General features: G+C 42.1%; 1 protein-coding gene across 1 annotated transcript; it reads right to left on the bottom strand.

The window, feature by feature from the left end:
• Positions 1-741: 741 nt before the first annotated feature.
• Positions 742-7,442, bottom strand: LOC140900557 (zinc finger and BTB domain-containing protein 8A). Its single transcript, XM_073318012.2, is given in 5 exon segments — positions 742-1,623; positions 2,810-2,979; positions 5,276-5,848; positions 5,851-6,266; positions 7,240-7,442. Coding segments are annotated over 4 exon segments (1,455 nt in total). The 5' UTR covers positions 6,236-6,266; positions 7,240-7,442; the 3' UTR covers positions 742-1,296.
• Positions 7,443-13,119: the final 5,677 nt, after the last annotated feature.

Below are 13,119 nucleotides of genomic sequence, written 5' to 3'. Positions count from 1 at the left end.
AGTCCACATAATTGAGCATTCTACCAAGATGGTTCTTAAGGATTAAAAAGACATCCAGGAACAGGGAAAGTTGCCTTTCACATAGCTCAGCAATGTAGATTAGGGGCTCAATTCTCTACTGCCATTTGCCTTGTGTAGTCAAATAAAATTCTTGAAGTATGATCTGTATTTAAGTTTACAAAATTTTAAAATTTAAATTGTATTTTAAATTTTATGTTTTAGCCCTCAGAGTCTCACTTGTAACTTTACTTAATATACTATGGTTTTTGCTTTGAGTGCCCAATGGCCTTTGGACATCTTATAGACTGAAAACAAAGACTTCAAATATGCATGAAAGGATTTATGTCACAAGTCCAACTGAAAGTAGGACTTGTGTTCCTAAATTGTAGGTGCCTGAAAACCTCCCCTATAGTGCCTAACCAATCCCCTCTGGCAGTTTAATGCAAGTCCTGAACACTTTTTTTTGTTTAAAAAAAAAAACAAAAAAAAACCTCTTTGTAAAGATTGCACTTCTAATATTCTTATTTAAAGCAACTCTGTTTATAGGTAATCTAAATTAAAAAGCTTCAGTAGTGTGAATCCTGTTCATTTGAGGATGCAACTCACTCCATCCAAATGTAGTTGTTCTATCCTGTAACCTACTCTATAGATATTCTTAAAAATGCTTTTTCTTGTAACCAGTAAGGGGTAGCATTTTTTTGAGAAAATGCTATTCTAGTAAGCAGACTAGTCAGATTCTAATTAGTTTTTAAAATTTTATTACAAGTATCAAATGTACATTTTTCATAAGTATACATAGATTAAATACAGTATTTACAGAAAATATGTATTTTAACTACTGGCTTTAGTAAGTTTTTCATAGTAACTAATTCAGTAGTTCTTGCTTTGATGCAGCTGGCAGAACATTAAACCTATGAAGAAATGCCTTTTAGAATATCTTAAACAACTTTGTTCTAACAAAGGCAATGGTTCACGCTTTCATTTAAATAGGAACTTTGAGGTGGTCTTTGGCTTACCGTAAAATAAGTCAATTTAATAGCTCTCCAGATGTTCAGTTTCTGGCCAACTTTCAGGGATCTTTACATTGTAGCAAAAAATGTAGTTGGAAAGAAGTTCCTATGGACACAAAGGAATGTCTGGAACTATGTGCACACTAGATTGTAGACCTTATTTTGCTCCCATGCAGTATTGTTAAAAAGGATCTATTAATGATTAAGTAGATCATAGTCTCTTAATTGGCAAGATGTAGTAAGTCCGTGATGAGATGAGCACTAACAGATTTCACTCCAAATACAACTATCTAAGATTTGATTTCACTTTTTCGTCTGTCTCATCTGTGTTATCATCATTAACTTGCTGGATGACAAATTTATCAGGTTCATCCTCCATCTCTACATCTGATCTGTGCTCTTCATCCAAGTGCCACCCAGAAATTTTGTCTCCTAGAGAGATAGTAAGAGGATGTTCTGCGTTTAAGTCATCACGAATGCTGTCAATATCTGCTTCAGCTAGACATTCATTACATAGTCTGTAGCGCCTTGTTCCTTGTTGAATCACATGTCCTGTTAAGTCGGTGACATGATTCTTACACTTTCTGCAGATTAGTTTGCCGGCTTGATGTATCTATAGAGATTTAAAATGGAAAATCAGCTTTAATCCAAAGAAGGGTTAATACAATGTTTTTTCTTTAAGAACATCTACAGTAATATTTTTATAAACTGAGAAATGCATTAGATCACCCTAAAAGTAAATAAGGGGATTATAAATGAGACTTCTAGAGCAAGAACCAACAGATCTGCACTCATTTATTAAAAGTCTATAGTACAAGTACACTGGATCATTAACTATCTTTGATTTTCATCTTGTTTCTTACACAACTAATGAAGTATGAGTATTCTATCTGCTTATCAAAAGGGGAAAGCTTTTTTCTTTCCAGATGTGTTTATGCAACAAAATGCACACCTAGGACAGGATGCACTGCTTCTGTGCTACAACCATCTTTTTATTTAAACTAGAAACCAAGTTATTAACTGGGTCCAAGTATTCACATAGGCATTGTGTATGTGTGCACCAAGACAAATAAAGATGGGATACTTAAAAAAAAGTAATGAAAATGCCACACTATTATTTCAGCACTTCAAACGTGATTTACACTCACATTTTCCAACTTTTAAGTAGATTAAAAGCTAGTTTTTGCTTTCTACTTTCAATTTGTGGCTACTTTGTTCTCCTCCACAACTCAATCTTAGTCATTTGAAGACAATTTTTCTAAACTGTACCCGTTGTGCTTATTATGGCCCTTTCTTTTAAATACTGCTTTAGTGGTTTTTTTAGAAAATGCTATGTTATCATACAGTTTATTTCTAAATATTATCTTACATGTAAAAGGCACTTGTCTCCACTGAAGAATAAGTCCATAAGTTTTGAGAGTACAGTCCTATTTGTGCACATAACAGGTGCAGCACATGCAGCTACAGTACAAGTTTCTTTTCATTGTGCCAAAAGGCCTCATCCATCTTAACATTTAGGGGCAAGATAGAGTAGTTCAGTCTCTCTCTTTACCACAAAAGCCATGGTTATGCTACCACCAAAGATGTTAATTTTAATGGTAAATTTGATGGTTAGTGTTGTGATATAGATGCTTGTCCAGTTCCTAAACGGAGACAAGTGAGACGACTAAATTATTTTATACTGGCCACTGAAGAGCAGTAAGATGAGTGACTCTCTGGGGCTGGTTCTGGACAACAAACTGCTGTTGCGAACATAATTTCATTTTTCAAGAAAACCAGTCTTTAGTCAAATGACATACTGTTTGGAAATGGCTACGTAGATGCTCTAATCTTGTGAATTTTTTCCCACATGCCTCACACGGATAAGGTCGTTCCCCTGTGTGACATCGAAGATGCCTCTTCATGTCTGCTCTCCGTTTCACTGTATGGGTGCAGAAGGGGCACTTGAATTGCATCTTAGGTAGATCATCTGTTACAGAGAAAATCCTATTAGTTAGGTAAACAGCAATAGTCTCTTCCCTAGACAGATTTGTTGAAGCAAAGTTAGCTTTTCCTATAATCTGTAACTTGAGAGAAAAGAATCCAAAACACAACCACAACCCTCCTTCTCTGCTCTCTCACTGCATTATTTTTCCAACTTAATAAAAAGTCAAATACTTGGTGAACTGATTTAGATAGCGGATTCTGTCCTAGACAGACTGACCCTAAACTAGATTATTTACATACAGCGGTGCCTTAACATGCATAGGTTTTCAGATGCTTACAGATTGGATTTTTGCTTCAGATAATGTTTTAGAATCCAGATGAATATTTGTTTAATTTGAAATAAAGACGACATTCCAAGACTCAGTGTGCCTTAATATAATTTATACAAAAAATACAATTAGATCTCAGCAGCATTAAAATAAATTCCACAGAATTTTGCCAGCCACCTATTCCCTGTTCCTCAAGAAAGCATATTCTAAGCCTCTCCAAAAGTCCTCCTAAACAGAGGTCTTTTGCAGTATATCCAGAAAGTCATCAAATTCAGACAATTTTGGACCAAGGGTGCGGAAGCAAGTTAAGTCTGAGCCCTCACATTTCTTCTCTTTTATAATGGGGGGGGGGGCGGGGAGGGGGTAGGAAGAGGGTCTAGCTAAAGCACTTTTGATGACCACAGCAGTTGCAGCAGGCATGGAGAGAGAGGCAATCCCTCAGGTAGTAAGTAGGCTGGTACCAGGTAGAGCTGACTGAATTTTTTTCAGATGAGTAGTTTGTCAAAAAATGTAGTTTCAGTCAACCTGAAATTATTCACATATTTGACATGAATTCACCAAATAGCTCCCATGTGGGAGGAAAGATAACTATCATAACTTTTACCCCAGTCGCAAGAGCACTCATGAGATGTAGGAGACCCACATTCAATTCCCTCTCTGCCTTATATGGAGAAGGGATCTGCCTGACATTCAAGATAGAAACAGCTAAATGGCTAATGTGGTGCTTCTCCCTTGGAGTAATGGCAATCCAGTGCCAATTCAGGAAAAGGCTAAACCCAAGAATCAAGTCTGGTTCTTACTTGTGATGGTGCACCATGCTACTACTAAACTATACTAAGCTGTTTTCTAAATTTCCTTTAGGCACAGTTGTGACTCAGATCTAAGCAGATTTAAACCTGTCAGCAATCATACTGCCACAGCAGTTAATATGGACTTTTGGTCATAAGGACCCCATTGTTGTTTTTTAAACCAACTTGTTTTGTTTCCCCTTAAAATTGTACACATGAATATAGAGAACTCTTCTCTTCCCTCTCCCATTTGGTACTCCTTATTTTACTAATGTTTAAGACATTTCCTGCAGCGTAACTCATTGAGGAACGCTTCTGAACCTTCAACGGTTTCAGTAGCTTTTGCTTTCAGAATTATTGACAAGCATAACTTACTGTGAATTGCAAAATTTCTTAAATATATGCAATATGAATGAATATAGACTTCAAATGTTTAATAGTAAATATTGCATTTTGCAAAGTGTGGATCATCAATAATGTGATTATAGCTTAGTGCAAATTGTTGTTAATTTTTTTGGTCACACTGATTGCTTTCTTCTTATACTGTACTTGTTATATTATCTCTACCGTTGATTGCATACGGTAAACCTCGAACCCCATCTTGCAAACACTTATGCATCTGAACAGTACCATTGAAGTCAATAAGATAACTCATGTGTACTTATATGAAGGATGTAGGTCTAATAATTTAAATGCACAAGCTATTACTGTAGCACTTAGTGGTACCAAGTTTGGGGTTCCATTGTGCAATAGGTACATTAGCATGAAAAGCTGCAAGCTCTTTGGGGCAGGAACTCTCTAAATAAACAAGACCGATAAAGCAAGGGGGAAGAGGGAAAGGACAAAGGGATGAAGTGACTTACCTGAGGTCACACAGCAGATCAGTGGTAGAACCAGGAATAGAAACTGGCTCAGTTTAGGGCTCAGATCCTCAGTCTGGTGTAAAACTGTCTCATAGCTCCACTGAGGTCACACCAGCTGAGGATCTATCTCAAGTCTTCTGGCTCAGAATTTAGATGCCTACCCACTAGACTATATTGCTTCTCTCTCCTTATTCCTTAGGTGTTATACTGAATTAAGGAAGTGTAATGAAGCTTAAAGTTTGGGCATATACACATGATTGTGTCTTTCCCAAGGTTTTGCAGACACCCAGAATCTTTTTCAAGAGAACCCTGAGAAAAGTCTCAAGACAAACACCGTATACAATTATATCTACTCTCACCTTCATTCCAACCACCCATTACACCTAGAATCGTGGGCATAGAGGTATACAGTTCATCTGCTTTTAAATCCATATACACAGGGGAAGTTCTTGAAAGTTCTTGTTCCAGGTGAGCAACAGACCATTTCTTTGGTATCACCTTTGATTCTTGATCACATCGGTACCCAGTATGAGCAGTGTCATTCTCTGTGTCAAACTGAATTTGCTCTTTGGATTGAGAAGTGCAGTTAGTCTCTGAAGCACTGCAACTTCCACTAGCCTCATCAGGTTTGTTTGATTTATATTTCAGAAAATCATGGGGCTGTGACAGTCCAAGACGCCTTTGGCGTTTTTTCACTGAGCCAAGCTTTTGGCCTCTTTTGGATAATTGTGTTTCTTGCTGTTGGACATTCATTTGTGAAGATGAGTGGTTGCTGCTATTGGTCCAGGAATTTTCATTCACCATGCCTGCCTTTTGATCTGGAATTAAGTGAGAACGGATGGGGTTGCTTTTAACTTTCCTTCTTGACTTATAAAAAGGTGGGCAGTCTAATCTACTGTTGACCCTTTTGGCTGAGAGGGTGAAGTAGTGACCTTCTCTTTTTCATTAATCTCCAGTGAGGATTTAATGAATGTCTTACATACACTCAGAATATCTGTCATCTGCAGATAACTAGCAGCTGACATTACTTCAATCACATTTTGCCCAGTGAGAGACAGTTTGCCTGAATATACAAAGTCCAGAATAACTGTGAAGGTAGCAGGAGAGAAGACCTCAAAAGTAGCTGTGGTTGGCTGACTAGTCTCTTTTGAGCTCTGGGAAAGGAGCATTTTGAAATAACCACTACTGGCAAACAGCACATTTCGATGTGCTTTGAAGACCTTCCCCTCAACCAGAATACAGCAGTCACAGAATAAGTCTTGCTTGCGCTGCTCATTTAGTTGCTGAAGGAGATGAAACTGATGGGAAGAAATCTCCATTCCAAACAGAAGGTAAACAGGAAGCGTCTCTCTACAATAAAGAATAATTACAATCTTGACATGCTACATGTAAACCCAAAGTTACTGCACAATTTCAAGAACATTTTTCTTTAATAAAGGGATGCAGTGAGACCATGTAGCCCCCCCCCCCCCCCCGCAGGGTCGGCCCGCGTTAGCGTAAGGAAGAGAGAAGAGACACTATTTTGATAGAGCAGCTGAGATGCCTCAGTTGGAGGCTCCAGCTCTGTGCATTTTATATCCTAAAACCGAACAAAAAACTCACTGGAAAACTTTACAAGCCCCGTTGCGGATTCAGCAAGGGGAAAGAAGACCCATCCCTTTCACAGCTGTGAGGGTTACGGTTCAATAGGGTTCAGGCCCGAGAGAAGGCCACCGGGCTACGACTCCAGCCCCGGTCGCTCGCACGGTTGCGCCCTCTGCACCGCAGGACCAGGGCGCCAGCGCCACCGGCCAGAGAAACTACCGCCCCGGCGCCCGCACCACGGCATTGGCGGAGGACGCTGTCAATCACCCGCACGCCCCGTCCGAATGGGCCCTTAGAGCACAGGGAGCCCGGGCCGCCTGACGGCGCGAGACGCCCGCTCGGGGATCGGTGCGGGCGGGCTCCCGACGCAGGGAAACCACCCCCCCCGACCCGCCCTCTCTCGCCCGGCTGCCTGCCCGTGAGCCGGCCACGGGACGGGGCGCTCTAAGCCCCGCGGCCAGCAGCCTCCCTTCGTGCGGCTCCGCCCGGGACCTGCCGCCCCTGCCCGGTCTCCGTCCCGCTGCGCAGCCGCCACCCCTCGGCTGCCCTTCCCGGCCCCTCACAGCGGCGCCCGGGCTACAAATGGCGCCCGCCTCGGTCTCCCTGCGAGCGCGGCTCGGCTGCGGGGAGCGCCCGCCTCAGGGCCCCAGCCCGCCTCGGGTCCGCCGAGCCCGCCGCTGCCCCCGGCCGGTTCTGGGCCGGGCCGGGCCGGGGCCATGGCAGCGCCGCCGCCACTTACCGGCGGGGTTCGGCGGGCGGCAGCCGCCGGGCCGGGCCGGGGCGGGGTTGGGGGTGCTGCGGGCTCGGCTCCGTGTCACTGTACCGCAGTTTGCGGGTCCCGCACGCGCAGGGCCGAAGGGGAGAGAAACAAAAGGCACTTGCTGACGCGGGCGCTGGTCGGAGGCGCCCGAGGGCTGGGGACGCAATTAAAGGGGCAACGCTCCGCTCGCAGCGGGCACAAGCCCGGCCGCTTCCTGGCGCTTCGCTCGGGTTGCGCTGGCCTTGGCGCCCTCCCCCCGGGGAGCCCATGTCGCGGTTTCCCGCAACCGGTGGAGCGCGGTCATTGTTGAACAAGGTGAAAATGTCAAATATCCAGGGTTTCTTGGGTGGGGAGAGTGTACGTGTCAAATACAAACAGGAGGACTTGTGGCACCTTAGAGACCCACAAACTTATTTGAGCATGAGCTTTCGTGAGCTGCAGCTCGCTTCATCGGAAAGTGAGCTGTAGCTCACGAAAGTTTATCCGTCTTACTTTGTATTTCAGGTGTCACTATGTGCATAATAAAGGACAGTGCTAGTTTGATGTTGGGTATTTCTTTTCTTTGAAAAAAACAATACTGGAAACAGTTCTTGGACAAGTAACATGGTATAAAAACCTCTGCTCATTAGCATAACGATTAGTTCTGATTTTGCAGAAGTATGGACAATTGACATGCATGCACTGTATAAAATAATGACCCAAAAATTCTTAGTAACACACAGGGAGGGGAGAGATTGTATTGAAGCACAATTTAGTAGATGAGATTTGGAAGTTTCAGGTTCTCAGCTGTACACTTCTTGCTAGAATTATAAAAGGGTCATTTTCATTCTGTCCATAATTTTGGTTTAGCAAATGGGTATTCAGATCATGCAGCCCTTCTTTTATAGTGTTCCCGCAGTAGTAGTAGTGTTCTGCCCATCTTCCTTGATCATTCCTAAAATATTCTATATAAATTAAGAAATTGACAGCTGATTCCCTTTTTAATGCTTCATCTCAGCTGGAATCCCTATAATCTATGTTATAGTTAGTTTGAAAAGTATTTAAGTACTGTACTGACAACTGTTTTTTAGATTCAGTGTTTATAAATGCTGAAAGACACAAAATAAACTATTTGGGCACTCAGTGTATAATTTAAATTTATTTTTAAATGGTCAGAAATCACACATGTGCCTCCTACTGTATGTAGAACAAAATCATGCAATGTATTAGTGTTGTCTGACCCCCATAGTCCACTGAAGCCAAATGGTTTTACTTACCTTATTTTGTTGTACCCTAATTTAGTCTTCAAACCCCACCTCCCATCTTAATTTCTCTGATGCTTACTTGTGGCCTCGTCTGGATTAGGAGAAAAGGGTACTCCCCCCCCCGCCCCGAATTAAGTTAGCTTAATGGAGCTAGTTTAAATCAATTGAAAACCCCACTTAATACCAACATAGATACAGTCAAACACCTTTAGTTTGATTTTTGCAGGTCAAGTTATAGCCTAAATATTAAAACCTATATTCAAATTATGCTGAAAGGTGTTTATGGCTACCTGTGTTGGAGTCTTGAGTCTATAGACCATCTCAGGCCTCTTTGAAGCCAATGGGTGTGCCAAGCATTTTCAAGCTCAAAAGGAGGGGCAGTCAAGCCCCTTTATGTAGTAAAAATAGCTACAAGGTTTGCGGCTACTGCCCCAGCTACCACATCACATGGCAGGTCAAGGCTAACTTGTATAGAGTGTAAGCTTTCGTGACTTACAGCTCACTTCATCGGATGCATCCAGTGAAGTGAGCTGTAGCTCACGAAAGCTTATGCTCAAATAAATTGGTTAGTCTCCAAGGTGCCACAAGTCCTCCTTTTCTTTTTGTGAATACAGACTAACACTGCTGCTCTCTGAAACTTGTATAGAGTGCTAACCCTGGTTGGAAATGCAGGATCTAGGTGAGGATATGAGCTACAGGTAGTGTGTGTTGGAGACAAAAAGCCAGATGGGACAAGGAGTTGCAAATATGACCCTGAAAGGAAGCAGAGGGACGTGGTTTCTTGGGGATTGGAGTGGCAGACTTGGGGATTTCTGAGAAAAGAAACTGTTGTTTGTTACGGTGTTCAGGGAAACAAGATATTATGTATTTTTTTGCAAAACAATATCACCAATTTCTGATCCTAAAAACTCTGCAAATCCCTGAATTTTGGCTAACTGCTCAGTGCAAAGGGAAACGAGTTTTAAGTGGGGTTTTCAATAGAGTTAAGATAACTTGATTGAGAAAAAGGTGCTTTTTCTCCTAGTCTTGAAAAGGCCTCTCTTTCAGTGAACTTATACAGCAGGTATAATATAATACATTGTAAAAGAGAAGGAATAATAATGTGCAGCTTCAGGGCAACTGATGCATTCAAAATAACTTTGCTGAACACTCCTCTTATCCTTAGTATGTAAGGAATTCAGCATATCACTCTATTCAGTTAGTGTCCGGTTTTGTTTTGTTTTTTGCAACTCATCTTTAAAAGTCAATTTAAGTAAGTTACCCTTTGTGGAACTATTAATCTGATTGGAATTGAAGGATGTTAGTTACATAACAATTCCTGAAACACTTTAAAACACTCTGTTGAAAGGTTATATAAGTCCAAAGTATGTTCATTACTTAAAATGACGACAGTTTCTTGTTAAGAAAAATCAAGAACAAACATCTCTTCTGAGGCTAGGAAACAAAAATTATTATGAAGGCTATTCTCTGCATTTGCTTTCTAACATATTTTGTTAGAGGTGTCCTGGAAACAATGAAGCTGAGATCTGCATACTAAAAGATCTTCAGATGTTGAGACTGTTATAGATTTAACATCCAGCCTGCTTGTGAACCATAGCTACTGTACAGATGGTTCAAATAGCATGATCCTATTCTGCATACTGCAAGATGCTCCAAATTAGTACTCCTGTGTGACCATGGTTGCGATTATGCCAAGAAAGGAGAGAGAGAGAGATGTGGAGAAAGAGGGAGACAGAGGAAAATAGGAATTAACATACTGAATCTAACCAGTAGATAATCTGTCTAGTCACTCAAAGTGAGCAGCATCACCAAATGCTTCAGAGGATGGAGCAAGAAGCCCTGTAGTGAACAATTATGAAATAAATTGCTCAAAGCTGAAGCTTCTTCCCAACTAATCATTTAGCAATTGGGGCATGCCCTTAAACATGGTGTGTGTCTAGCCTTTATAAAAAGTGATGGGTATATAGAGGACAATGGGATATGTGTGAGAAAACAGTAGGTTTGTAGACTTACCAGTGGTATCTACCAATTTTTTCCACTGAGAATTAGGTGGACTATGTCCATTAACCCACTAAATCACCATTCATTGCATTGATTTCTATACTTCTCACTAAGTAGGATACACTTTTAAGAAGTCAGAGGGAGGCTCACTGTCTCTCGTTCCTCTTGTGGTTGGTGGTCATTTTCCCCAAACTTTTCTTCAAATTCTAGGGCATGGACAAGTGATCAGGCTGCTGAGATAGGAAAGACAGAATTTTAGTGACAGATTTGGCTATGGACCGTATGTGCAGGGAGACAGTGAAAAAAATATATTAAAGGTGACCTGGAGATTGCAGATTAGGTGACAGGAAGAATGGAGGTGTTGCTCAGGAATGGAGATGGGGGGTGGGGTGGGGTGGAGAAGAGGTTTAGAATTCAGTTTTGGCAGCGAAGTTTGAAAGGAGTGCAGGCCACCTACAATGAAATGCCAGTGAGTGATGAGAGATTGAATAGAGGAAGAGGAGTCTATTTTGCCACACTAGAACTGAGAGCAAATAGATGAGGTCTCCTAATGACAAAGTGTAGGTGAAAAAGAAGAGGGGGCTCAGGACAATGCCATGGGGGTCCTCCATAGAGGGCAGTAGTGGAAAGAAAGAATCTGCTGAAACAGATGCTGAAGGATTGGTCAAAAAAAGTAGGAAGAAAACCAGGGGAGGATAGAATGTCCATGAGAAGGGAGCGATTAACAGTATCAAAAGGGAGTGGAAAAGATCAAGTCAAAACAAGATGGAATACTGGCATGGAGAATTGCTCAGGAAGAGGTCAATGGAGACTTTGGTGAAAGCAGTTTGAGTGAAGAGGACAGAAACCCAATTGGGGTGGGTGTAGGAGTTAGTGGCAGTCTGCTAGTAACATACTAGACACAGCTGATCCCGACAGGGGCTGTCTGATAGCTAGAACTTCTTGACTGATGGAGGGGCAGACTTACCTATTGTTTAATTCGGTGACAGAGCTCACTGGCTGCTCAATGCATTCCCTGCCTGCAGCTGTGGTTGGTCATGCTTTCTGTGCCTGCTCCTGCCTCGCCTGCTCTTGTGCCCAGTTCAGCTCCTACCCTTCTTCATCCTGGACACCCGTGGTTCTGACCCCTGGCTTCGCTTCCTGACCAAGTCTCCAGCTCACCCATTGGCTCAGGCATTTGGCTTCTGATCCCTGGTTCTGACCCTCTGCGGTCAACTCTGCACCCACATGTCCCATGGCCCCAATTCTTGATTCCAGCTCAGCTTTGCTCTAAACTCCAGACTAGCTTCCCCCATGGCTCTGACTATTAGGCCTGACCACCCATGGCCCAGTTGTGTCCTTGACAGTTTGAGAAGCTCAAGAGAGAAAGACCAAAGACTGGGCTTGGCTGTGAGGCTGAAGTCCATTAGGGCTTCTCTCTTCCTGACAGAGGTAATGGACAGCTTGCAGAGGTTGCAGACCAAGATCATGTTTTCGATTACCTGAATTGTCCCTGCACTTCCGAGAGTGTACTTCAGAACCTATGCCTGGTGAATAGGCCAGTCACCAGGCTTGCTGTGGAATTCTGGCTCTTCCACACTTAATATGGACATTGAGTATTTAGATATGCCATTTGGGCTGTGTAACACTCTGGCCACATTTCAGCATTTTGTAAACAAATTTTTCTGGGACATGCTGGTTCTATTGTTCTCTATTTAGATGATATTCTTCTCTTCAAAGACCAGAAGCTTTGATCCTTACCTCCAAATACAGTCGATTTTTATATCCATTAGTTTTCACCCTTGTCTCAATCTAGTCACTCTTGCAGACTCTCAAGTTCCTGCTGCAACAGATCTCATTATCCACTTTCACCAAGTTCTCCAGGAACTTACAAAGCATCTGGAAGTTGCCAAAGAAACATACAAGCAACATGTTTTCCTTGTCCGACTTCACCAGAATGACTTCTATGCCAAACTGAAAAAATGTGAATTTGACAAGGACACTGACAAGTTCTTCAGTTACATAATTTCTCCAGGAGGCCTAACAATGGACCCATGGAAAGTGTCTGCCATCACTAGGTGGAATGCCCCAAAAGGAGGTCAAGGAAGTTTAGCAATTTTTGTTGGCACTTCATGAAAGGCTTCTCCCAGCTAGCGTCAATGATAACTGCACTCCTCCAAAAATGATTTTGTTTTGTCTGATTGGCAGAGATATGATTAGATATGATCAGCTAAATAAAGGTTTCACTTCAGCTCCTGTTCTTGTGCGTTCAGACTCTGCCAAACCTTTTACTGTGGAAGCAGATACCTCAAACTTCACAATCAGGGCAAAATGGGCAAAATGAAGGCCTCCATAACCAACTCCATCCTTGTGTATATTATTCCTACAAACTAACCACTGCTGAGAAAACTATGATATCTGGAACAAGGAGCTGCTCGCAATCAAAAGAGCATTCGAAGAATGGAGACATCTTTTGGAGGGGGGTTGGTACCCAGTCCAGGTCTTACTGATTCAAAGAACTTAGAATATCTTTTAGGCCCATAATCCTAATCAATGGCAGATCCATTAGCCACTTTTCTTTATCAGGTTTGATTTCATCATTACCTACCACCCTGGGTCACAAAATGGGAAAGCA

Source organism: Lepidochelys kempii, chromosome 19 (genome assembly GCF_965140285.1).
Source record: "Lepidochelys kempii isolate rLepKem1 chromosome 19, rLepKem1.hap1, whole genome shotgun sequence".
Classification (NCBI taxonomy): domain Eukaryota; kingdom Metazoa; phylum Chordata; order Testudines; family Cheloniidae; genus Lepidochelys; species Lepidochelys kempii.
This window is presented reverse-complemented; position numbering and strand designations above follow the sequence as displayed.